This window comes from Cuculus canorus, chromosome Z (assembly GCF_017976375.1).
Source record: "Cuculus canorus isolate bCucCan1 chromosome Z, bCucCan1.pri, whole genome shotgun sequence".
Classification (NCBI taxonomy): Eukaryota; Metazoa; Chordata; class Aves; order Cuculiformes; family Cuculidae; genus Cuculus; species Cuculus canorus.
Genome location: NC_071441.1, coordinates 45091266 through 45119062, shown reverse-complemented (window position 1 = coordinate 45119062; position 27797 = coordinate 45091266). Strand labels below are relative to the sequence as shown.

At 42.0% G+C, this 27797-nt stretch overlaps 1 protein-coding gene across 5 annotated transcripts in view; it reads left to right on the top strand.

The window, feature by feature from the left end:
- The window catches only part of CPLX1 (complexin 1), a 107204-nt gene that overhangs the window by 66136 nt on the left and 13271 nt on the right, over window positions 1-27797 (top strand). Inside the window, exon 5 of one of the 5 annotated variants that reach the window (XM_054054140.1) lies at window positions 25171-25242. The exons of the other annotated variants lie outside the window; for them this stretch is intronic. Coding sequence (XP_053910115.1) covers window positions 25171-25242 — 72 coding nt within the window. The remainder of the gene's footprint in view (window positions 1-25170; window positions 25243-27797) is intronic. 5 annotated transcript variants of the gene reach the window in all.

Genomic DNA, 27797 nt, shown 5'->3' with positions numbered 1-27797 from the left:
TATTAGCAAGTATGTATTCAAGAAGTTCTAAGAATTACAGATCTCCCAAGTCATATTTTCTCTTTCTCATGAAAGAGTGAGAAATGAGCACATGAGCTGAGTGAGTGAGTGAGTGAGTGAGTGAGTGAGTGAGTAAGAACCGACTATTTATGTAGAATACAAGTTTGAAAGTGCATGTCCTGAGCCATGAATCCACAATCTCTTAATGCAGTTTCAGGATGTCAGGGAAACAAGACAGGGGATCACAGTTTCATTAGTTAAGGAACTATGTGAGGCCTACACCTTAGCCAGGCTCAGCATGTTTGTTGTTTTGGAATTTTTGTCTTGGCTTATGAATGAATGTGATGAATGCACTCTCTTGTTTAGGGCTTCAGGAAATGTGGGAACTATGGCAGACCTTGAAAGGAATGACAGGTACCACTGATATGTATCAGCATGTGCTAACTTCAGATTTTTTAAATCCTGTTAAACTGTCTGTTAAACTGAGATACATATACCCTCAACACATGGCAGGACACAGAAATTACTTAGGGAAAGAGTAAAATGAATTATGCAGCAATCAACTTATTTTTTTTCCATAAAAACTATGCAGCATTTCCTATTGTAAATGAATTTTTAAGGATGACATTTGCACAGGACATTTTTAAATAACTGGACCACGAGTTGTCTTCCAACTTCTACCCAATATTAAAGTCTGACGTCTGATACTGAAAATGGATTTAAAGAATATAAGGAGCATATCAGGGGTATACTCCAGCTTCTTTCTACCCAAAGGCAGAAGGAATATATGCAGCTTACTTTGTAATCTGATCTGGACTTGATCTCTACACTACTGCCTCACAGATCTTCTGAGCCCTACTAGAGCCATCTGTGGGGAGAGTTGCCACACCTGACAAACATAGGCAAGACTGCTGAAACGCCTTCAGTGCCCCTGTGCCCGCTAGGTCAGTTTCTCTTGCCAGAACACTGGTAGTGAGGCTGTGGATAGCTACTACCCCTGTTCCCTTACTAACACCAGGTACTATCAGCTTGCCATCGTAGAGCAGCCATTGTGTTTCCAGTGGCTTGGGTGGAATACTGCCATCCATAAACAGATTACCTTGTTTGTTTTACATATCTGCATACCTCAGTAGTGAAAGCCAATTACTTTCTTCATATAAAGAGCCATAATTTCTTATTTACATAATTCATTATTTCTACCACTACGGTGGAATCTAGACTTGAGAGAGCACTTAGAACATGCTCTGAACTTAATACTGTACATGTTTTGGCTGCTAAGACAATGGACTGTAGTTTGAGACAGTCCCTGCAGTTTGGAGTCCTGCAAATGCTACACATGCTTTAGAGGATCAGCAGTGCTGAGCCCATGCTGAAAAGCAGTAAGAGCTTAAGGCTATTCTCACAATCGTGGATTTCAACCAAAACTGGTGCAAGTATGGGCCCCTGTCCAAAAGGCTTGGCTGCAAGACAGAATTTAGGTTTTAATTTAGCCATGCCTGAGATGGAGCATGAACTGCTTCAGTAGCTATTGTATACTTAGGTCTCGGAGTGCCCCAGCTTGTCTTTCACTAGCCTTATGCGCCAGAGGAATAAAGCAGAAATTTAGTTGTATAAATAAGTATTTCTGCCCTCCAACTTGAGCATGAAGTCTGCATGAGAGGTATGGAAAGGTGGCAAATGAAAAATTCAAATGCTGAAAGAATTAAGATTGTCTCCATAATTGTAATTGACCCCATTGGGTGCTGTGCGAAGACTGTGGCGCAGTGCTTAATTGCATTGTGATATGTTTATGCTTCTAGGAACCTAAGCTCTCCCACTGCACAAGATGAGGTCAACTGTTTCCTTAATAAGCAGATGTTCGGTATTTAATCTCTGTCGCATCTTACAACGTGTCTTTTGAAGCTCATTTACTATGAGGTATTCAAATTCTGATGGCAATATAGTTAATTTCCTCATTTGATGGTTTAATTCTTGGCTGTTATGATTATGCTTTCACTAACATTGTTGATGAGTTCATCCCAAGCACGGTTTCTCCAGAGATATATCTGGGGAGTTGGACAAAGGGTTTAGTTGAGTTTTTCTGCTGTCAGAGTATAAAAGCAGAAGGTGGGTTATATGTGATTAAAGCTTTGGTGGCAGAAGAATGTTAACATCTTATTGCATGAATGAACCTCTATGGCACAGTAATAAAAGCTTAACACTGCCTTGTCCGTTTGCTGCAATATGGGAATAGTGAAGCCTGTGTTTTGTCATTTGCTTCTGTAGGCAGCTTATCACAGAACAGGAGAATGTGCCTTCCTTGTTCTGTGTGAGTCCTTCTGTTTCCAAATGTGTGTGATTAATTCTTCCCATTTTTCTTACTAGGCCACTAAATAGTGGTTAGGCAGTAAGGTTCTCTCGAGTATTAGAATTGTTCATGTCCCAGGAAAACCATGAAAACTATTCAGTTCTTTGTAGATATTTAAGACTTACAATTTCCAGGTTTTCCATGCTTTAAGGTAGGTGGTATTTTAATTTACTTATAGAACAGAGAGAACATTTGAGTGCTGGCAATGGTAAAAAGTCCTAAGTTAGGGCCTTTGTTCTCCCTGTGGGAAAATGTTCTTATAACATTGTGGGTTTTTTAATCTATGTATGTATTTATGTATGTATTTATGTATGTATCTATCTATCTTATCTATCCATCATCTGATTGCTGAACTCTCTTTTGGTGCTAAGTCACTCAGACAAAACAACCATCAGAATTTATAGCTGTAAACTAGATTCTTATGTGAGATAATCAACATGGAACATCGTATAATTACTTCTACTATTTCATTTGCATATTTCTATATGTGACTGGTACATAGCTGTGAAAATCCTGTCTTGGGGCAGGAAAAATACTAGAATGTTAATTGGCTCTTTTCTCCAGCAATATCAGACCTTTGAATCTAAGATCTAAGCTCAGAATTGCAAACTTAACTTTGGTAAAACTTTGTTGCTATAAACTAGCTTCACAGTGTTAGCTGAACTCTTTGGTGTTGGTAGATATATGGCATTTTATTCTTGACTATCTTCAGATGCAGATATCGCCAACAGCTTTAAAAATTCCTCTGAAAAGAAATGAAATCTTGCTGCCTGAAAATGATGTTTTGAAGCTGTGTTTTTCTTTGTGAAGAAGAAATAGGTGGTATATTTTTCATTGGAGATTATTGAGAAGTGAAAGAAGTGCAAAATTTGTGTTCTTTGCATGTTAGAATTTCAGCGTATGGGTCTTAAAATAGTTTGACATTTCAGAGATGTATATATATTGCGCAGATGGAGAGGTATCATTAACTTGACTTTTCTCTTGCTTTCACAGTGGCTGTTTATAATTCAGGTTAAAAACCAAAGAAAATCCTTGCTTTGTTTAGTTCACTGCAGATATTCTTTGTGCTGTAGACCAAAGAGTGTTCAAAACTGGGTCACAGGCCCTCTGGCTACAAGAAAGCAATAGGCCTGGCTATGGCAGTCCCAATGTGATGCTTTGCAAGGCAAGGATTTTATTGTGGCTTCCAAGAAGTCATCTCTGGAGTGGGTGCAAACAGTCATAATGCCAGTAATGATGACATCGAGAAGATCTGCACTCTTTGCAGCAATTAAATTATGGACTATTCTGGGTGACAAAGGCTGCAAGAGCAATTTCTTACGCTGCTCACTGTGTTCTGGACATTCCACATTCTGAGTACCATGGAAACTGGCAGAAACCCAAACAAGTCAGAAGAAAGACAGGACATTTGCAGAGTGATTGAAGAACATCATAACCCCAGAGAACATTTTCATATTGGTATTTGGATGCATCCGAAAAGTGATGTGGATAAAGTGGAATAGACTTCCAACTATTTAAAGTTGGAAGTATTCCAACTATTTAAAGTAAAGCCTGGAATAGACTTCCAACTTCCTGCCAGAACTTGTCCCCCAACCAGTTGGATGCAAAGATATCCTGAATGGCCTCTGCTGCTTCTGAGCCAGATATATTGAATTTCTGTACGAGTTTTCTCTAAGGCTTAGAATTCAGATCTTTAGCATCAAACTTGTTTCTGCATTACAATCCTTGGCAATTTTATTAATTCACCTGCTTCTTTTCTCTAACACTTTTAACTCCTGGAATTTCCAACCAGGTTTTATTTTCTGCTTTGTATCTCTGAAAAAGTCCCCTTGTCTGTGAGACAGTGTCTATGTTTTGTGAAAAGGTAAAAAAAATAGTCTCCTCCAGTAAGAGGAAGTACAACTAGAAAGCCAAAGGTTAAAAAAATGATCCATGTATGCCTTAGTTCAGCAGTCTCTCTTGAAAGCTGAGGGCGAAAACAGTGCCTTCCCAGATGTACTTTTCAGCACTGAACAGGGATTGATGTACTTGCAAAGGACCTCCCAAGTCCATTATTAAACACAGTTCTATTTGTGATTTTAGGGAATCTGTTCCGACCTAACCTCTGTAGTTTTGCCTTTATGTTGTTTTGGATGTCCCAAGATTGGAGACATGTCTTTGTCTTTGTGAATCCAGCTGCCTATATGTATAGAATCCTCTAGGTGGTCCAAGTGAAAGTGTGTGTACCAGGTCTTATCTCTTGATATTAAATTAACGGAGCTTCTCTGATAGGAAAAGCTGCATGGGTTCCTTCCTGTGCTGTAGCTTTAAGGCATTTTTAAAATTCAAAAAAGGGGGGCACTATTAACAAACCATTGGAGCTTGGAAGCAAACTGACATTTTTTTCATCTCCTTCTGTAATAGTTAGAGATTCCACTATGTAGCAGAACTCAGTAGGTTCAGTTTCCAGTGGCTGATTCCACCACTAATACCTTTTGGGGCTCTTTAGTCAGCTTCTTTGTGCAGCTCTGCCATGCTCTAACTTCATTTCTATACTTCATGCTAATCCAAATCTATACCAGTAGATGTCACTTCAAATACTTGCTAACAAAATCCCACTGGGTGATGCTTCTGGAGTTACTGAAATGTCTCTAGAAATGTAGACTTTTTGTTAGGCACTGACCAGGATGTCTTGTAGAGTCATTCGACTGAAATCCTCATTTGAACAACTTATGGTTTACTGAGCTGGCTGCCAAAACCTTTACACATGGCTGCCACAGGGTTGAGCAGATTCACCCTCTTAGGACTTTGTGCAGAATAAATGCAAGGAGATGACATATAGGAATTAGTGCTAGAATTCAGCTAGGAAGGATATCTGAATGATGTCTCGAGACTTCCTGGCTGTGACTTATTGAAACTTAAAGCATTTGGCTCACCTACTTGATAAGACAAGAAATATGGACCCCCAATAAATGGCCTTTTGCAAATTATCTTCCATTACCATTGCAACTGAGCATCCATGTCTGAAACAGACAGATGTTACTGCTCTGCTGGTGGTGCCGTTCTACCACCTCACCAGTCAATATCCATTTCTGATTCCCATATCAGGGTGCCCCATTACCAGATCTGTTTCCAAAGTAATATCCAGCTGTTTTAATAGATAAATTCTTGTCTTTTTGTAGTTAGGAACTCTTCGCTACAGCTCTGTTGACACCTACACTAGATTGTCCAGGGGCTGCCAAAGGGCCCCTGGGCCTCTGAAATTCATGGATACCCTGGGATCAAATTAAGGTGAAATGAAACCAGACAATTGACTTAAAATAAGAGAAATTTATTTATGCAGGCAAGCTCTTAGGAATAAGATAGGCATTGGCTTGTTAAGTCTACACTTGTAGCTAGAAAAAAGAAAGAAATTATAAAATAAAAAGGAGGGAGAGAGAGAGAGTAAAATACCACCAGCCCAGGTTCCAGTGTTGTCCAGCATTGTCTCATGCCTTCTAAATCCCAAGATAGCAGACACAGCATGTACTTGACTCCTTGGGGAGCTCCTTTTTATGCCCCTGTTCTCTACATGAGATGTTGCAACTAGCATGTACTCTATAATCTTAATTTGCGTGTGTGTGGGTGTCACCTGTTGTGTGCAAAGCCGCTGTGGCTCCTTAAAGTTCCCTTCCCCAAACACATCCCACTTATCATGATTTAATGGCATCTGCTATTAATGTTTGAGACAAGGCACATTAGCTGTCACACTGATACCATGTGATCTGCTTCTTCCTGCTGTGCGATGGCTGAAAACAATTGTGTTTTGTTTTTTAAAACTGTTTCTGTCACATTATATCAGTCATAAAGAAACACAAATCAAATTTATAACATCAACCCAATTTGCACAAACTGTTTTCTGTCCTTTCCCTACAATAACCCACTTTCTGGCTCCAGTCATTCAGGTTTCTAAATAAATATGGAGACATCTGAAGTAAATGGAGCCTCAAATGGGTATGTGTTATATAGAGAATATACAATGAATAGGTTGTGTTTCTTCATCATGCTCCGAACTTTTGCATATAATGCTATTACTAAAGTAAATCATATTAAGGGTAGCATTAAGACATGAAGTACTCTGTTAAGAATGCCTGTAGCAGTCGGTGACCATCATACTAGGATTGAAACTCCTTTTCAAGTTTAGTTGTATTATCCCAAATTACCTTTCAAATTTCAGTGGGTAAGATGCTCTCTTCACCATTCTTATAATTGCTGGTACTGTAGCTTGAATCCACAGTTGAGCTGGATACAGCTGAAAGCTAAAGACACATTAGTTTGGGCTACATCAAGTGCATCCACAGCCAATCAGTGGTCTCCGTCATTAGTTCTTTCCCCCTGAGGCAATATATCAGATATGAGCCATTGGTTGGTTCTCAGTGTTAATAGAGAAGACCATAATAGGTGTTCCAGTTTATTTAAATCAGTTGTTGTTGTGCTTGCTTTATTTGCCAGTCACACCTCTCCTGATTAATTTTGGAGAAGAGATCGTTTTCTGTGTAGCCACGCCAACCATTTTGCATAGGCCATATTTAAGAATGGTGAGCAAGTCAGTTTGATTGTAGAGATACCTGTCTGCGTTAATAGTTCGACTCATTTGGGAGACCATGATGGGCTGAACAACATTTGTTGTTGACCCATGTTTCTGAGTACATATGGTCCAATTTAAAAAAATTGTGTTTTGCTTGGGACCTTTATTTCAAATTCTTACTAGAAATTTTTTTGTCTTTAACGTGTTATTCTGAACAGGTCATTTGGGTCAGATTTGACAGTATTAATTTTAAATCTGAATGTTAGTCTAGAGTTTAATGGTGCAAAAGGCATGCCTCATAAACTGATTTAACCAAAATGAAATTATGCCAACAATCCCTTTTTCTGGTGGCACAGAGTCTGGTAGCTTTTTCTATTTCCTTTCTTATACCACCAGGTACTGTAATTTTAGAAGCGTTGTCATATGTAGACCTGTTGATTACTCTGCATCCTGCTTGGATTTCTTCTCCAATTTTTCCCATCGAAAGGAGAACTTGTTTCTTTTCAACACAGTCTCATTCAAATTCTGAATATATTTCAGTTCCAGTAGAACAACAGTGGCTAAATTTAGCTTTCATTGCTGGAATGCATTCCCATGCTTCCTGTGTATTTGCTATGGACTTGGGAACATGGACACGTCATGTGAAAATTCTGAACAGAGCTGACTAAAATTATAAATATACAACATGAGAATACACCCTTCATCTGCAGCATTTTATCCTGGTAAAACACAAAAAATAAGCCTAACCAAATCAATGATACAAGCAACAACCCACTCCTAAATTAACAACATAGGTCCTGCCATAATTTTCTAATAAACTCTTAAAAGACTTCACAGAGGAAGGGCTTTTTCTTGAGAGATCTCCAAAACCTATTTTTTAAATTATTTAATTTAATGATATATAGCATATATGTTATATATTAATTTTATAATTTAATTAGTATTAATTTTTATTTAGCGTTACTGCTTGTGATTTACAGCTGGAGAAGTTGAATGACTTGCCCCAAATTGTGCAGTGGTGGGGTAGAGAATTGATTTCCTGAGATGAAGGCCTAGAGGTAGTCTGATGCTTGTGTAAATGAGGTTTCTTCTCCTCGCAAAAGCCTGGGCACCTCTTGGGCAGCACTCCATGACAGAAGATTAAGGCTTAGAAGTGAAAAACATCCTAGAGCCTGTATGACTGACATTCCTGCTACTACTGCTCTCTAGAAGTGACTGCTGTGCCGGAACCCTTCCACTTTGTATTTCTTTAGCTAGTAGAGCCAAGACCACATGGAGTAATTTCTTGGCTAAATCCCAACAAGGACCTGAATGCATCTGTCTGTGTCAAAAGGCAGAACAGCTTACATATTGATCTGTTTCTTTAGGGAATAAAATATTTTTTCCTCAGTGGAAAAATTGCTTAGTCAGAATGGTATAAAATTTGGCTAAGTAGCTAGAGGAGCTCTGAGATTTTTTTCCCACACATCCTCCCCGAATCTTTTGATTCACCCTATCTTTAAACGTAAAGTTCTGTCTTGTAAACTTTAAAATGCAGACAATGTCATGAGAGTAATTTATTCAGTTCCTTTTTCCTGTAATAAGTGCGGCTACACCATTTTTCTTCATATAACTTATTTTTTTTTCCTAGCTTACAAACTAGATGCAAGGGGAGGGGCTTGTTGGTTACTTTTTACGTCATGCTAATACAAGGACTGTGAAGATCACCAAACAGGATTTCAAAGTCTGTTCCCCTTTTGCTGCAGCCACGTTACGTCTCCTATAGTGGCAGTTTGTTATCTGAGCCTTGAATAATCAGATAACTCATCAGGACTTAATGAGATTGGTGGAGCTGCACCATTTGGAGAACGCAGTCTGATGCCATCATGGCAGAGCTTAGGTGTGTATCATTTTGTTGGAAGATGTATTTTCTGTTAGAAGTTGTCAGAGCCAGGCTCAACCTATGAAATGCTGATGCTTCCTTAGAGCAAGATGTGACTTTGTGCTGGCCTCAACACAAAGCACTGCATCTGTTCTGACGTTTCTTTCAGTTTCATCAGCCAGGAACTTGACTGTCAGGGAGAATCAATCACCCCACATAAGTGAAAGAAGAAGGGCTGAAAAAAGGCCAGATTTGAGTTTGCACATGGCACGGGGTAATGAAGTTTGGAGCATGCTTTGCTTGCGGCAGTTCTATAGCCTTTGCCAGCTCTGTGTCTTTGTTCCCCATGGATGCTTGTTGCTTATGGGAAAGGAAAGGAGGGTTTGTATGCCTCATTCCTAGCGAGTGCCACTTTGTATGGCCTTCCTGAAGGTTTGAAACAGGCCTTAGGAGTTGTCTTCCCTTCCTCACTGGGGAGCCTCCAGCTTTGAGGCAGTCATGAGTAGAGCTGACTTAATCTTACTGGACTTCAGTGAGGGTCCCCTTTTTGGAGCTCCTGGCCGGGATGTCACCAAAATTGGGAAAGAAACTCCTTAACACCAATTGGGGGTCTTAAGAAGCAAGCATTCTTTAATACAGTACTGGAAACATGGGGGAATTGATCCACCTAGCATGTATTCTCATGGTTATGAGTAGCAGTACACTGGACATATACATATGCATTACATTTCTTGCAAAAATCATGACTATTAATCACATTTTCCAATACTAATTGCAATAGGTATCCTCCCCCTTGCACATGCTCCCCACAGTCCTTTATTGAGTCTGAGGTCTGCAAAGCAGCGTCCTCCCCTATTTCGTTTGCATCTGCTTCCTTTGAAGTTCCCATATAAGGTTCAAATCAGGATTACCTTGACTTCTCATCTTTTTTGGTTCCTGAAGTACTGGCCAGACGCTGGTTTCTGCAGTCTTCAATTAGTTTTCTTTTTTTTTTCTATTCCTTAAATATCACAGAAAGAGAGGACCTAATTGTTCGCCAGTTCCCATGGTTAGATTAGATATTAGTATGGGCACTGCATTCTACAGAGCTGCTTATACTGGTTTGCTCAGGGGTACAACAAGGGCAGCCCTCTTGCTGATGCAGAGAAGGGCTGTGGCCTTCCTTGACCATGTCAGAGTTTGGGGAAGACTCTGAATTGCTGCTTGGGGAGAAGTAAGATATCTGGGGAAACATTTGCCCTTTCATCATTTCCACTGGATATGGTTTATCAAGGTTTATCAAGGTTTCCTCCTTGAGTCCTTTGCCTCCTCCTTCTGCCAGCAAGCACAGACTTGGATTATTCACTATCTGCTGAGAGGGAGACTTCATAGAGCAGTTGCTTTTCCTCAGTTAGAAAGAAGGAAGGAAGAATGCAGCCTGCATTCAAATTCCCCAGTATTTTCTGGAACTGTTGGCATGGCTGACAGCTTTAAGGGAGGCTTTATGTTGAATTCTTGCTGGAGAAGTCTGACTTGGACAGTGAGAGTGCTGTGGACCTCTCTACAAGCATTTGAAAAGTGGTCATTCCACCCCATACCAAAGGTTTTCAGTGCAGGGTGAAGACATATGTTTTATTTCTTACAAGTTGTTGCAAAGGTAAATAATGTGCTGTTGTTAAATTTCAATGCATGATGGAAGAGTCCTAGCCTCCTCCAAAAGCTTTGCTAGTGAAAGGTGATCAGCAAACAGAAACAAATGGAAAAGCGTTGATCTGCTTCTGGATGAATGGCCACTCTTTTGTCATTGAAACTGGCTGTTTGGCAAGTGGTTTAAGCTGATTCTGTAGTGCCATATGCTTTAGGTGTGGATTTGGAGATAAAGGACAGTACGGAGTGTTTCATGGCTCTTCACATTTGACAGCTGATGGGAGATTCTCAAAGGAGAAACTACTAAACGATTCCCAGAGATGGAGATATTCCTGCTCCTGCTGGGCATCTGACACCATGAGGGAAGGAGCAGGAATTGAATCTAACTGGCTCAGAACTGCTCCGGAAGCTCTTTCCCTTGACAGGTGTCTGTGGTCCCTTGTTTAAGCTTCCATTTTCTTCAGAGATCTAGCACTCAGCTTCGTTTGGCAGGGTAAATGAATGTCAAGGAAAAAGGCCTGTCACTTAACGCCAGTCATAGTCTGCCTTTCACTCTGATATGTCACATTAGAGCCTATGCAAAAGGCACTCTGCTGCTCTCTAGAAGTGGCTGCTGAGTCCAAACCCTTCCACTTTGAATTTTTTTAGCCGGTAGAGCCAAGACCACATGGAATGATTTCTCAGCTAAATCCCAACAAGGACACAGATGCATCCGTCTGCGTCAAAAGGCAGAACAACTTACTTACTGCAGGTCTTTGTCTGGCTTCTTTACTGAGTCAATTGTCTTTAGCTGGGGGAACAGAATATTTTAGGAAAATGAAACCACAAGTAAGAGAAGAATACCCTGTGGTAGAGAAGTTGTGTTAATGATTCTGCTGTAGACTGCTATCCTAATGATGATAGCCGAACTTAAATCTGTCATACTTCCTATCTTGTGCTACACCATTCACGTCAGCAACCATCCCACTGTGAGAATCATTACAGAGCATAGTAAGAGCAGGTACAATGTTCTTTTGACTTTATGTCCCTTATTGAATTTGGATTCCACATTGCCCTCTGCCTCCTACCCCTCAAAAAAAGGAACTGAATTAATTCCAAATCATAATAGGCTGCTGATTATAAGCTTAAACAAGATAATATATAAAATATTAGCTACCAGTTAAAGCAATTGGCAATTTTATTTAAAATTCTTAATCTACAGAGAAATGCCCTACAGTATTTAATTAGTTTAAACGCAGAGTTACGGATTAATAAAGGAACAATGGTATTGTTATGCTAATCACAGCATTTTTCATCTTTTCCACTAAAGACTGTTTTTCCCTTTATTTTGCTTCTGTAACAGCTGGTGTGCTCAGATTCTTTGTTCTGAACCAATGGAAGTATTTTTCGGGAAAAATGCAGGGCTGTTTTGCCATAAGTATTGCACATACTACAGAAGGGAGCTTTGCAATGCTTTCTGTGTGGATAGTTACCCTTGTTTGCTTACATGTGCATGGGATGGTTGTTTATAGATTATCTGACCCAAGATACCATCCTTTCTGCTCCATGACTGCTTTTGACAGAGCCTGTAGGTGGTTTTTCTTTTGTTAAGCAGTATTACTATGGACTGATAAGAAAATGTCAGAACCTGATATTATATATAATGTATAGAATCTCCTTGCATGGTTACAAAACATTCACTATATATGAGATGCAGTTGACAAATTTTTCTCTGTTTATTGACTCTTTAAGTCATAACTTAAATTTCGCTTAATTTCTGCAAGGTAAAGGAGCAAAAAAGCAAAAAGTCAAGCCAAGATTTAAAGGCATTCTCTCCACAGGTGGCAGATCTCTGCCACCTGTTCCCAAGGCCAGCTACACAGCTGCCAGTCACATCTAGTGCTCAACACCTTTCTGGACATCAGGCTTGTATGTAACATGAGCTGCTGGGTTCTGTCAGGTGCAGGAATGGAGAGCTTGAACACAACACTGGCTCTAATGATGCCTTTCAGCCTTACAATCCTGAGATATAAAGTATTCTATAGTTGTACTTCAGACCATGGGGCATAATAACATTGTCTTCTTTACTCCATGGAAAGTTAGGAACATGGGCTTCTTCCACGTCTCTGCAATATCCTGGCTGCTCCCCAGCAGTTCCTGGCTCTCCATTGTGCTATGTAAAGAAACGTTAATAGTGCTTATGAACTAACATAAAAAGTGCCAAATATCTTTGTTCCTAACAATTAGATAGCATTTTTCCACATTGCTCTGTTGCAAGGAAGCAGCTTTGACAACATGCTGAAGGTCTTGCTGTGCTTGTGGTCTAGGCTGTCTAGGAACACAAATGGTCTCTATTATCACGTGAAGAGCCCGTAAGCTTAAACCTTGGCCAGTCCTTCCCTGGCATCGTGCTGAATCCCTCGCCCGTCCTCTGACATGGTGAGTTGCCTGTGCTTTCTGGAGCAGTTCTGAGGCGAATGATCTCGAATACTTCTGAACTGATACGTGCATACTTCACATACAAGATGGGCTGTAAATTATTGTCCGCTATGGCTAACTATGTTTCAACAGAGAACTGCACAGCCAGCTCTTTTAGAATCTAACTTACCTAGAAAGTGTAGAAAAATATCTTATTTATCACCTGAGACTTCAACTGAAACGCTGCATAGCTCCTACTGCAAGAACTAAAAGCATCCTTGGAAATATTTTTCCTAGCTCAAACGACATTCTTTCACAGGGGAATTCTATATTAGACTTTATTTTGACAAGTGATTAGGAATCAATTTCAATACTAAAGAGTGCATGATTCTCAGAGGCAACTGATCATGGCTGGAGTACATTTGCAAAGTTAAGTTCAAGTAAACAAGTAACAACTATCTGGTATTTCTGATGAGTGGCTTTAGGAAATTCAAAATAATAATGGAATAAAGGAGCTTGAAGATCATATTTCATGAGGAAAACATGCTTAATAATTTGTAACTGTTGAAGGAATTTTTTTGGGTGCATCCCTATGCTATAGCAGAAAATCCTTGGAGGGAATAAAAGTCAGCATTATAATAGAAAAAAACACTGGAATGAAGAAATTGTAGAAGAATAATACAATCAAGATGGTAAAAAGTGCCAGAAATTGTAAAAGCAGAAAAAAAAAGCAGTAGCAGAATTGGTGGAATTAAAGGCAGTAAAATAATTACTTTTTTAAAAAACACACCTAGAAAAAATACTTCAAATAAATTAATCTGTGATTAAATGAATTCTCCACAATGGTTAATAATGCTGAATATTTTTTTTTTGAGACACATATAATGCATATGAGAAGAAAATTGTAAAAAGTTATTCATAGTCAGAGATGATGCTAGGTAACAGGTCTGAAATGGAAAGAGCAAACTTTATACAGGAGTTACTAGAGATTGCGCCATTTAGGTGGATGCATCAGAGAGAGAAATACAGATAAGATAAAAGCAGTGAACCTGCATTTCATAAACTCAGGCTGAAAGACGGAAGTGATTCTTGCGTGCAGCAAGAAGTTTCTTTCTACTTCAAAATTCGTCCTGATTCATCCTGAGTCTGGGTGATATGTCTAGACCTTGTGTCATGCTGGAAGGCAATAAGAGCCTTGTCAGGGTTCATTGTTCAAACCCACAACACAACTGTTCTGATCAAAGCCCCACAGAAGACTATGTTATTAATTTAATCTCCTGCAGTGAAGGGAGCTGTTGCTAGGAGGAGTACCAGGTCTGGAAGGAACTTGGGACACTGGACTGTGGAGTGTTGAAGGTGTTGGCTGGAGGACGAAGGAAGTACCTGTAGTTTTCTAGATACTGTATACCACAAAAATGCTATGGGAATGAGATGTTCACGATATTGTACTGTATCCTTCTGCACTTGACTCCACTAACTATGGAACTCTACACACTCTGCCCAACACTCCTTTCTCTTCCAGTCTTGTCCCCGTACTTACTATTTCCCCATCTCTGCTGCAGGAAACATATGGTTCTCAATTTCACAGGTTGTCCCAACGCACAACTACTCACACTATTTCTTCAGACTGTCATAAAGTGATACCTGATAAAAGCTCATTCTTACAGCAAAATCTTAATTCTCCCGAGAAACTGAAAATGTTCTCCAGAAATCTGACTGTCCAATGAGATTTAAGTACCTTCAGCCATTCACAGTTTAAGATGCACTGGCTCTGTCCAAGGAATCAGTCTGGGAAGGCTTCTGATTGCAGGAGAGTAGTGGTGGCAGACCACTCCGTGAAGAAAAGAACAGCTGGGAGGTGACTGTTCTGCACTGTGACTCAGGATGTGGAGAGAAAAACAGCCAAAGCTTTTATCCTTTTTCATTAGCAGAACCCAATCGTGTACCCAGACTGTTTCAATTTCTGCAGAAGGAATTGATTATACCTAAAGGGAGGGAGGAAGGAAAATTGCGGGGGAAGGGGGGGATGGGGGGAGGAGGAGGGGAAGAAAGAGAGAGAGAGAAATTAATTCAGCTGAGGAGGGACCCCTGGGAATATTTTGCTATTGTTTTAGGGATAACCAGATTCATGAAGTGAGTTTGCCTTACTGAGGTTTAGCTATCAAACTCTTGGTCTCCACCTGAGACAATTCTTCCTCAGCACTCTACAGGGAGAAATGCATACCTCAAAGGATGACGTTCTAGGTGCTTGCCTTGCAGCAGGAGGTGTTGTTATCCCAGTGTAGGTCTTTCCCCAGTTAGTAGAAAAGTTCAGATCAGATGCTTGTAGCTATCAAACTGAGCAAGATACTCATGGGGAGTCACTAGTTCTATTACCAGGTTGCTTGCAAGGCCTTTGTGGGGAGGAACACCCCAAACGGGGGACCATTGTGCTAAATAATCAGCTTAGTTCCTCTTAATCATGGTCTTAAACTACGAGTTTGCACCCCATGCCTTGCTCTGGAACTGGAACTGGCTTTGTGTGGCACAGCACAAACCCTAGCCTCTTCTGACAGAGGCCACTCCTGTAGACCCTGCTGCCAGCACCTGGACACATAAACCCAAGACAGTGTCATTTCCTAGGCCTTGTTCTTTGCTGGAGAAATGCTCTGTGTTTTTAAAGCATGATGCAGAGGGGAATTGCCCTAGTGTCTGGAGTTTTTGCTCTTTGTTTTGAATATCTTTCCAGACTACATCCCAACAGGAAAAGCCACAGGGCAAAGTGGGAAAAATATTGTTCTTCTACTTAAACTCATTGAAAAAAAGGAGCTTTTTGCTTCCTATGTTCTTCATTGTCTGCAGTGTTACTGTCCTTCCTCCAGCACAAGCTGGCATCTTCTTCTCTTGGGAGCCCTATACTTCCTATGATAAAGGCTGATGAAGTTAGCACCCCAGAAAATTTTCCAAAGACAACCATGAACAGCCAGGCAAGTAACATTTTCACACAGTATTGCTGAATAAATAACACAATGTCCTCAAGCTTTCTGTGTAGCAGTGGAAAGCACTGTGATGAAATATCGACAGGTAATAAAAAGAGCAAGTGGGTGCTTTTGGAACCATCTATGAACATGCTGTCAGTGAGTTGTTCTCTCTTCTGAGACTATGTGTTTCTCAGGCTCCTGCTTTTTTTTTTTGTGCTCACACACCTGTGGGAGGGGCTGGCTTCTTTCTGGGGAGGGAACCAAGTCAAACAAGAGCAAGAACTGGGACTGAGAAACATCCCACATTGGGAGAGTGACAGGCAAACTGTTACCAGCAAGCATGCTCAGAATGTGTGAATATGTAGAAAAGAGGGAAATTTTGTATCAGTTAGAAAATGCATACCGTATTTCTCACTCTGCTGGAAAGAACTCCAGAATTAGAAGGTTGTGACCAGCTTAAAAATCTGCACTTATCTTTTTGCCAATGTGCAAACTTCCTATTCTCCCACACTCTACAAGCCCTTTTGGCAGAAATACTGCAGGTGAGGGATTTACACCCACAAAGCACATCACGTCAAGAGCAACAAGTGCCAGAACTCAAACACACACCTCATCATCTGAAGCAAGATCTGAAAGGTAATCACAGGAAAATGTACTTGCTTGATCTGTTGACACAGTGTCTGGAGCTGCGCATCAGTTGCATCTCCTTTCAGTCCTGCAACTCAGCCAGCTCAGACACAGAGCATCATTTCTGCTTGTCCTTTTTGCTGGTCCTGCCCTGGCTATAGGTTGGTCTGGATTAGTTGTGGGGTTCTCTGTTTTGCTCACAGACTGCCCTTTCGTTCTAGTGCTTCTCAGAAGCAACAGTACTTCTTCCACCAGTATTAGAGTTTATGTTTTACACATGGCATTTCTGCTAGCTTATTCTGTGTGTACTTGCATGGTAGTAATCTTTGTCGTACTCTATTAATAGTAAAACAGATAGTTCCACTTACACAGGACTTCTTTTCTGGCAGTAAACACTGAGATTTGAAAGGGGTTTTCTCCCTCCTTCTCAGCAAAAACTGTTACATGAAAAGATTCCAGGCTTTAACAGTAATTTGGATAACTAGAGCCTTTTCCTAAAAGTGCTGAGCCTTTGGCTACAAAAAAAATCTCAGCTTATCCAAAAAAGCTCATGTGCACTTCAGTGAAGTGTATTGTTAGTTGTTCTTCTTAATTAATATTTCTACATTTAAAGAATAACTGTTCATTAATGGCCTGAGGAGATAGAATTTTATGGAGATAGCATTCCCATTGGTTCATGACTTTGTTAGGCAGGAACAGATATTATATGAAGGGACAATAATAGAAGGATACAAAATAACGGTTGATAGCACAGAACCCCATGGAACAGCTGAGCATGCTTTTGATGCCCGTGGTCACATGCATGTGCAGTCTCAATTACTGATGTGTTTCCTTCCAAAGCTTTCCACCACTTCATATCATCCAAGGCTCAATTTCAGTGTGATTGTAAGGTCTCTCTTTCTCAACCTTATCTCAGTCCGGCCAAGAATTCTGGAAGTCTCATTAATGGTGCCAAAGTGATCAGACAACATAAAAATGAAAGCCTGCCTTCATTTGTCTGGCTTGAGGATAATGACTTGAGCATGGCTACATATCACTTATCTCATAAGTGAGTACTTAGAGTTGCTGCTTTTTGAAATGGAGACAACAAAATGCCAACATGCCACTGCAAAAGATCCCAATCATTGCTGTGTCAGAAAAAAAACACCCAGTCAGATTGAGAGAGAGAGAAAGAAAATGGGCTTGTGACTTGTGTCCCGACTCACTATCTGGAGGATGAACACCTCCACCTGGCAAACGGCTAACATTTCAGCTGTTCCCTCCTGTCTAAATTGCAATGAGTTCCTGCAAATATGTGGAGAGGGCAAGAAAAACTGCAAGTCACAACCAAGAGCCCAAGAATCTATGAAAATTATTACAGTAATTGTGTTTCCCCGAAAAGGCTCTTACTTAAAGGGTTCTTACTTTAGTAAGTAGAAGCTGGTAGGACTGAGATGAAACTCTTCTCTTGTTGCCGTAAAACAAAGACATACCTATGGGAAATGTTCAGGAGAGTCTGCAATCTCTTCTGTACAAGATTTGTCTCTCCTTTTAGCTGTATTAGGTCAGCTTGATGTGGGCTCTGAGCTTCATGGGATCTGCCCATGCTCGCATATTACTGATGATGCTAAACATCTATCAGAATCATAGAATCATAGATTCACCAGGTTGGAAAGGACCCACTGGATCATCGAGTCCAACCATTCCTAACACTCCCTTAAACCATGTCCCTAAGCACTTCATCCACCCGTTCCTTAAACACCTCCAGGGAAGGCGACTCGACCACTTCCCTGGGCAGCCTGTTCCAGTGCCCGATGACTCTTTCTGTGAAGAATTTTTTTCTGATATCCAGCCTGAACCTCCCCTGGCGGAGCTTCAGGCCATTCCCCCTTGTCCTGTCCTCTGTCACTTGGGAGAAGAGGCCAGCTCCCTCCTCTCCACAACCTCCTTTCAGGTACTTGTAGAGAGTAATAAGGTCTCCCCTCAGCCCCCTCTTCTCCAGGCTAAACAACCCCAGCTCTCTCAGCCGCTCCTCATAAGACTCATTCTCCAGCCCCCTCACCAGCTTCGTTGCTCTTCTCTGGACACGCTCCAGAGCCTCAACATCCTTCTTGTGATGAGGGGTCCAGAACTGAACACAGTATTCAAGGTGCGGTCTCACCAGTGCCAAGTACAGAGGGAGAATAACCTCCCTGGACCTGCTGGTCACACCGTTTCTGATACAAGCCAAGATGCCATTGGCCTTCTTGGCCACCTGGGCACACTGCTGGCTTATGTTCAGTCAGCTGTCAACCATTACCCCCAGGTCCTTCTCTGTACAACTTTCTAGCCACTCTTCCCCCGGTCTGTGGCTCTGCATAGAGTTGTTGTGCCCTAAGTGCAGGACCAGGCATTTGGCCTTGTTAAACCTCATGCCATTGGCCTCAGCCCATTGGTCCAGCCTGTTCAGATCCCTTTGCAGAGCCTCCCTACCCTCCAGCAGATCCACACTTCCACCCAGCTTAGTGTCATCCACAAACTTGCTGAGGGTGCACTCAGTGCCTTCATCCAGGTCATTGGTGAAGACATTGAACAGAGCTGGACCCAGTACTGAGCCCTGAGGAACTCCACTTGTGACTGGCCTCCAGCTGGAGTTAACTCCATTGACCACCACTCTCTGGGCCCGGCCATCCAACCAGTTTTTCACCCAGGAGACTGTGCGCCCATTCAGGCCAGAGGCTGACAGTTTCTGAAGCAGAAAATCTTTTAGTCAACAGAAAGGCTGAGAAGCAGTCAATAGCTAATTCCACCTGGAAGAAATGTGAAATATGCACCTCATAGCTAGTGTGAGTTTTGAGCTATCAGTCCAACCTGGTTGCAGGCTGTAGCAGTGATGGGAACTTTATTATGCAGTGGCTGTTCACAGGTGACAACAGCTCTCCAAATTTGTAATAGCAACCCAATCTTGCAGCACTGCATGGGTTTCTCAGTTATTGTAACACCATTAATACAATTCAGTTGGATTGTTAAGATGCACCAGATATTCTCCCTTCCTAACCTTAATTCACTACAAATCTGACTGCGATACCCTTTTGGGAAGCAAGAAAACTACGTTGAATTACGAAAGGGAGAAGCTGATATGCCGGATCAAAAAGGGCTAGAGAAAGATAAGTGACTTGCCCTTCAATTTTTCATGTTCCTGTGAAGGGCTACAGCATGTGAATAAATATTCATATGTTCCTACTTACTCTTTTGAGTGTTGAAAGTGTTCTTTCCATCTTTAAAGCTTTTGATGTCAGAGTTCTCCTCTATGTTGCTGGCTAATGGGATTGAGAAGTACTTTTTGTACTTCACAGGGAAGTGTATGTCAGAGGTTTGAAACTAATTGATTAACTACCTTTGATTTTACTGACTGTTGGCTCTGAGCTTGTGGCAATGCCTTGTTCTCCACAGATGTACTGTTGAGGTGGGTGTGCTAATTGGATCCCAGCCACAATGGGGTATGGCAGGATTTATTCCACACAGAAGAATTCTCAAGGAGCTGATGACAAAATTTAAATAGTCTCACAGCAAGTGCTAAAGATAATCAGCTAACTAATTTTTCCTGAGCCTTTCCTATTGCAGAATTACATTTGCTTGTGCTGTCAGCAGAGTCATCATTGAAGACATTGATGTAGGTTACTGAAGGAAAAAAGTTCTTAGTGAAAAGTTTGAGGGAGCTTAGTGTCTTGTCAAACTCATCCCATCAATCCAAGGGAGTTACTGATGACAGAATAACCTTATGAAGATAGCATGGAAGCAACTTGTTTTATTTTAGTGTGGCATCATTATCAGCAATGACTGTGTTTCACACTAGACTGTCACTGCAGCCCCTTTGGAAGGGTAAATCTTACTGAAGTTCTCTGTCCACCAAGAAGAGATTAATTCTCTCTCAAAAAGTCACATAGAAAGCTGGGAGAAAAGTGCAGATGCATAGCTGAATGTCAGTTTAGGGGACTACTTTCCTTCCAGGTTAGTCCCCAGGATTCTCAGCAGTGGTGAGAGTCTGCTATATAATCGTCCTGTTGCATTTGTGAAAGGGTTAATTTCCTGGGTTTGGTAGAAAAAGAGTTAATTTTCACACAAAATCTGGGAGAGGGCACACTCAGGGCAGCTCATCGTGCTCATCTTATAAGGAAGGTGGTTGATGAGGTGACTTCTCTGGTTTTGTGGTGCTGGTACAGTTGGTAAGGTTGGCAATATGGTAATCATGGTGTGGTTTCTGTCTGGTTTTCATGGTGCGATTTCAGGTTTTGCAGCTGCAGAGCAGGGTGTTGGTTTTCTGATTTAGGACTATGCATGGTCATCAGTTCACAAGCAGTGAATGTTTTGCATTGTGTATCACCCATTTTGTGTATTCTTTTATTTTTATTTTTGTTGCATTCTCTCTTCCTGTTCTGTTTTGTTAAACTTTTTTTTAACCCCAGTTCGTGAGTTTTACATTTTCTTCCTGATTTTCTTCTCTACTCTGTCCAGGAGGGTTATTTTTTTTGTTGCTGCCACCTGAGCTCCAGGTGATTCTTTGTTTCGGTGACTGAAACTAAACCAAAACAGTCCTTTTCGGCGCCCAGTGTGGAGCACAAAGGGTTGAGATAACAACAGAATTAACCAGAGTGTATTAAAACAAGTTTGCTATGTGCATGCATTATATTAGCTTAATAGTTGCTGGTCACAATGTTGTATTTGATTATGTGGTTACATTATCCTCACATGCTCTATGTATTCCCTGCAGTGCTGTTTATCACCTCTGGGAGAAAGATCAGGATCATTGTTCTGCTGTACTGTTTAATTATAGCTTATGATATGATACTATCACTGGCAATAAGGTTATTGTAGTACTTACATGCGTCATTGCTGTCATTTCTGTACCTCGGCCACTATGTCCTGGGATTTGTTAGCAATCGTACCCGATCTATGGGGAAGATGGCAGAGGAAGGGAGGCAATCCTTTCCCACGCTCTTTCATCTCCCTTTTCTTCCTTGGGTTACTTACAAAAACATTGGAGAATTTTGAATATCCTTGGGATATTCAAGTCAGCATATTCTTATTGTTAAGTCTCCTGAATGTGTTTCACGTCTTGTTTAGGGTCAAACAACTGTTCGGAAATATCACCCATTGATCTACCCCGAGGCCAGCTGGGCATGGATGGCACAGCATGTGGGAGAATATGAGCAGGTATCTAGAGAATTTCTTTCCCCTAGTGGTTTGGAACTTCACTCGCAGACAGCTGCAGAGCCCTGATGTAGTGGTAGACTATCTGAAAGCAAAATACTGTGACTATTCCAAAGAGGCATAACTTACCACACTGTCCTGGGCCCTGGCCAGTATCTACCAAACACTTGATATTATGCAACATCCTCGGGTGGGAGAAGGGGTAGAACAAACAGGCACTGCAGCTACTCCAGCCCTGGCACAGACTCTGTGGTCAACTTAAGCCCCTATAACAGGCACTGCAGCTGAACCGTAGAACTGGCCCTTGCTGGTAGCAGTCACCCCTATACAGAAAAAGAAATAAACAAACAAATCAGTTCTCTTAGTGAGGAATGATCATGAACCAGGGCCATCACAAGAAATAATCACTCTATCCCTGAGTGAGCTGCGAGATCCACGAAAAGATTTGAGCCTCCATCCAGGTGAGCGCATTGTTATCTGGCTGCTCCAATGTTGGGAAAATGGCTCACAGCTTGGAATTAGAGGGTAGGGAAGTCAAGCAGCTGGGATCCCTGTATAGGGAAGAGGTCATTGACAAAGTAATTGGAAGAAAGATGTAAGTCCTCTCCCTCTGGAGGTGGCTTCCGTCAGGTGTGAGGGCAAGATAGCCCTTCAAAGACGATGTTATGTGCCACCTGGGGCAAGTGGACCTCTGTAGAGAGAGGTATCCAGTACTTGAGGGAATTAGACATTCTGGGAATGATTTATAATGATCCAAATAATGAACAGTTACCTACAGATCCATATGAAGTCCAATGCACACAACCCATGTGGTGAAAGTTTCTAGTGCACCATCATGCTTGCCAACTCATTGGCAGTATTATCCTGGAAAGAAAGCAAGAGATAAAACAGTGGATGAATTTGCTGGCCAACTACAACAAGACAAAGGAAGCCTTTCTTCTTCCATATGGGCCCATATTTCAGCTGTGGAAAGACTCTCTGAAGAATGCAGAAACATGTTTGAAAAAATGTCCCGGGAATTACAGCAACTCAAAGAGGAGGGTGTGGAAAAACTGTCTGAGGAGGTTCAGCAACTCAAAGAGGGTAGATACTTTCTACCTGTACGGAACAGTATCTCCGCTCTTAGGAGTAAGCGTTACTCTGCTCAAGAAAGAGGGTACACACCATGAGGCACATTGTTATTTTGCCTGTGTGACCCCAGAGAGGACATGAGGAAGTGGGATGGAAAACCTACCTTGACCCTACAAGCATGAGCATGTGAATTGCAAGGATAAACAATCACAGAAGGGGATTCTTCCAGGAAAAATGTCTCTCCAGTTTCCAGTCGGCCATTGCTGGACAAAGTAGAAGGTTTGATCTTGCTTCTGGTGCTCTTGAAGGGATTTTTAAGTCATTTTTACCAGAAGTGAGTAATGAATACTATGACCAGGATTAGAGGGGCCCTGCCTCCAGTCAGGTGGAGGAGATGGACAACCACATTTATTGGACTGTGTGGTTTTGGTAGCCTGACACAACAGAACCATAAGAGTTTAAGACTCTAGTGGACACCAGGTACCCTAATGCGATCAAACTATAATGGGGCAGAACCTGTCTGTATTTCTGGATTGACAGGATTCCAACAGTTAGCTGTAGTGGAAGCTGAAGTAAGCCTTGCTTGGAATGCAGTCCATTTGGACGGGCTCAGAGGCTTTGTGCATCTTTGGCATAGGTTATCTCAAGAGAATTTCAAGAATGCGCAAGGGTATTGCTGGGCTTTTGGTATAGCTGCCATGGAGAGGGAAGAAATAAAACAGCTATCTACCTTGCCTGGTCTCTCAGAGGACACTTCCATTGTGGAGTTGCTTAGGGTTAAAGAAAAACAGGTGCCTATCATTACAATAATAGTGCATTAGAAGCAGTATCTCAACAAATGGAAGTCTCTGGCCCCTATTCATAAGCTGATTCCATCAACTGGAGAGCCAAGGAGTGATCAGCAAGACTCACTCACCCTTTAGTAGTCCCCTATGGCCAGTGTGGAAACCTAATGGAGAATGAAGACTAACCGCAGATTATTGTGGCCTGAATGAAGTCATGGCACTGCTGAGTGCTTCTGTGCCAGACATGCTAGAACTTCAATACGAACTGAAATCAAAAGCAGCCAAGTGGTATGCCACAATTGATCACAATGCGTTTTTCTCTATTCCTTTGGCAGCAGAGTGGAGGCCAGTTTGCTTTCACTTGGAGGGGCATCCAATACACCTGAAATCAACTGCCCTAATATGTGGAAACACATTCCTACCATTTGCCATGGACTTACTTAAACTGCATTGGAAGAGGGTGTAGCTCTGGAATAGCTGCAGTCCATTGATGACATCATGGTATGGAGCGATAAAGCAAAAGTTTTTGAGAAAGTGGAGAAAATATTTCAAATCCTTCTGAAAGCTGGTTTTGCCATAAAGTGAAGTAAGGCCCAGAGACCTGCACAGGACATGCAGTTTTTAGGAGTGAAGTTGTAAGACGGACGTTGTCAGATCCCAACGGATGTGATCAACAATACAGCAGCTATGTCTCCAGCAATGAGCAAAAGGAAACCTAAGTTTTCTTGGGCTTATGGAGGTCTGTGTGGGTTTATGGAGGTTGCATATTCCAAATTGCAGTCTGATTGTAAGCCCTTTCTATCATGTGACCTGGAAGAAGAATGATTTGAAATGGGATCCTCAGAAACAACAGTCCTTTGAAATGATTACATGGGAGATTGTTCACATGGTGTCCGTAGGGCCAGTCTGGGCAGGAGAACATGCGAAGAATGTGCTCTGTAGTGCAGCCAGGGAGAATCACAAAATCCCAGAATCATTTAGATTGGAAAAGATCATTGTGTCCAACCATAAACTTCACATTGCCAAGTCTACCACTAAAATACTTCCAGGAATGGCGACTTAACCACTTCCCTGGGCAGCCTGTTACAGTGGCTGACAACCCTTTCAGTGAAGTAATATTTCCAAGTATCTGACATAAACATCCCCTGGCACAAGTTGAGGCCGTTTCCTCCCACCCTATCACTTATTACTTGGGAGAAGAGACCAACATCTGCCTACCTATAACCTCCTTTCAGGTAGTTGTAAAGAGTGATAAGATCTCCTCTCAGATCCCTTTTCTCCACAGTAAACAGCCCCATTTCCCTCAGCTCCTCCTGGAGCTGCTGGCAGAAAGCACAAGAGGAAACTTGAGACTGATCCCCAGGGTTTTGGATTTGGAGATATAAAGGATCCAAAGGCCACTAAACTGAAAAAAAGTGATAGTGTCAGCATATGAAGGGATCTGAGGTGCTTCAGAAGTGACTGGTCCTGAAGCACAGTTCCTCTTAGCACCTTGACTGCTGCTGCTGGGCTGGATGTTCAAAGGGAGGTTCTCCATTTGACATCATGCAACTAGTGCTACACAGAGTAAGTGGGTCACACTGATGATGCAGGGGGCTCAAATGGGAAACACCAGTCACTCAGGAATTTTGGAAATGATCATGGACTGGCCAGAAGGCAAGTATTTCAAATGTAGCTAGAAGAGGAGATGACACGTACTGAAAAGGCCCCACTGTATAAGAAAATGTCAGAAAATGAGGAGCAATATTGTCTGTTCACTGATGAGTCCTATCATGTTGTAGGAACACAATGAAGGTGGAAAGCTGCTGTGTGGAGTCCTTTAAGAGGAGCTGCAGAGTCTGCTGTGAGATGAGGTGAATCAAGCTTGCAGAGGTGGAGGCCATCCATCTGGCTTTAGATGGTGCTAAATGAGAAAAATGGGCAATACTTCATATTTATGATGACTCATGGATGGTGGTCAATGCCCAGTGGAGGTGGTTGCAGCAGTGGAGGCAGAGTAACTGGCAGCGCAGAGGTAAATCCATCTGGGCTTACACAATGTGGCAAGATATTGCTGCCTGGGTAGAAAACTGACATCATGGCCCACTTAAACAAAAAAAGGTGAGCTCTTTATCCTAGCATGACAACAGAGTGATTCAAAATCATTCAGGAGGATGGTGTAAATGATACTTTTTACTAAACAAGGTGCATGCCCTTAAAACACTGAATTCAAGTGAACGAACAACCCATACACAACAGAGCACTGACAGAAAAGCTGCAGCAGCCACCGAAAGTTACTGTAAGAGCCCGTCACTCATTGTAAAATTCTGCTTAACTGAACTGTGAAATATAGCACCCGGAGCCCTAATGCTGCCTAGAGTCAAACCCCAAATGAAAACAAACCTGCCAGCTACAGCCTGCTGCAGCTGCGTGTGTTGCAAAGAGAAAAGGGAGAAAAGAGAGGAAAGGAGAAAAGAGATAGATAGTTACGAGAGAAACAGGAAAGATGAGAGATAATCACCACCTTAGGAACTCCGTGTGTAGCAACACGTGTTTCTTTGTCCTGCGGGTCGGGAAGATGGTGGATGCTCACACACAACACAAGAAGACACAGACACAGAACACCAGACAACACCAGGTTGCAGACTTTTTTAAGCTCTCTGTCCCTGCCCCTCAACGGATCAGGTATAGGGAACACCATCTAGAAATGCTCTCCAGCATTTTCTGTCCTGCCGCTGAGGACTCGGGGCCATCACTTTCATTGAGTCATTAACCCATGCTACGCCAGGTTTATACAACTGGTTGTAAAAGTGTGTCCAGTAGATTCTCGTATATTTGAGATTTGGGCCGCTGAAGAGTCTGAAAACAGGTAGGTGATCTGGACTGGCAAGATAAGGGTGAATTATTCATAGCTTGGTAGGCCCATGACACCTCAGGTCATCAGGGAATAGATGCAACATGTAGATGGGTTTGTGACTTAGGGGTGGACTTAGCTATAGGCATTATTGCACAAGCTATCCATGAATGTGAAACATGCACTGCAATCAAGCAGGCCAAGTACGTTTAGCCTCTGTGGTATGAGGGACGATGGTTGAAACACAAATGTGGGGAGGCCTGGCAGATTGTTTGTATTACACTTGCACAAACCCACCAAGGCAAGCACTATGTGCTTACAGTGGTGGAAGCAACCATTGGATGGCTGGAAACATATCGTATGCCCCATGCCACTGCCTGGAACCCTGTCCCGGGCCTTGAAAAGCAACTTTTGTGGTGACATGGCACCCTAGAAGGAATCAAGTCACACAACAGGACTCATTTCAGAAACAAACTCAGGCACTTTGGCCAAAGGGCACAGCACTGAGTGGGTATATCACACTGCCTATCATGCAGCAGACTCCAAGAAAATTGAATGATAGATGGACTGCTAAAAACTACCCTGAGAGCAACGGGTGCCAAGACTTTCAAATATTAGCGTACACTTTGTCAAAAGCCTTCTGGTTAGTCAGCACTGGGGCATACACCAATCGAGCTGGTCCTGCCCAGTCAAAACTTTTACGTACTGTCGAAGGGGGTAAAGTTCATGTAATGCACATAGGAAATATGCTAGGGAATACACTTAGGGTTATTCCTGCCTCAGGCAAAGACAAAACCACCTGTGGGATTGCTTTTGCTCAAGGACATGGATGTCCTTGGTGGGTGATGCAGAAGAATGGGGAATTGTGGTGTGTGCCTCAAGGGGATTTGATTTTGGGTGAGAATAGCCAGTAATTTTTACTGTATGAAGTTAAGTGCTATGTAATACTATATATCATCACTGCTATTATTGCTATGCATCATAGCAAAGGTGTTACATTGAGGATGACCCAGACTATTGAAGAATGAACTTTGATGAAACTGAGCAAATGCAGCAGTGATGGAACCGGAACTGGCTTCAGCAATTGGTGTGCAGGAAATTCCTCCAGATTGATGTCTTTAACCTGCAGATCATGGACATGGGCCAGGCCAGATACACCAACTATGAGCTCCAGGTGCACCAACTGTGAGCTCCAAATGCAACATACAACAATCCAACATCACACACCATCCCTCCAGCCCCAAAATGCTGTTATAACATCTGGAATCCTAAGTCACAGACTAAGTGAACTCAATGGATATTTTGGAGAGGCAGCCCATAGACTAGTGGAGTGATATTTCTGTGCGATATAGCTCAAAATACAGGAAAAAAATAGTGGTGATCAATCAGAAAACTTGGGCATGACATTGATGGTATTCCATCCAGCAGGGGTCAGTGGCATGTGAGCAGCTGTCAGATTTTTTGTTGCCACCTGAACTCCCTGTGGTTGTGGTTCCTTGTCTTGCCAGCCAAGACTAAACCACGATACTGGCAGGAGAACACAGTTTAATTCCACTGTCTCTCATGGTGATGAAC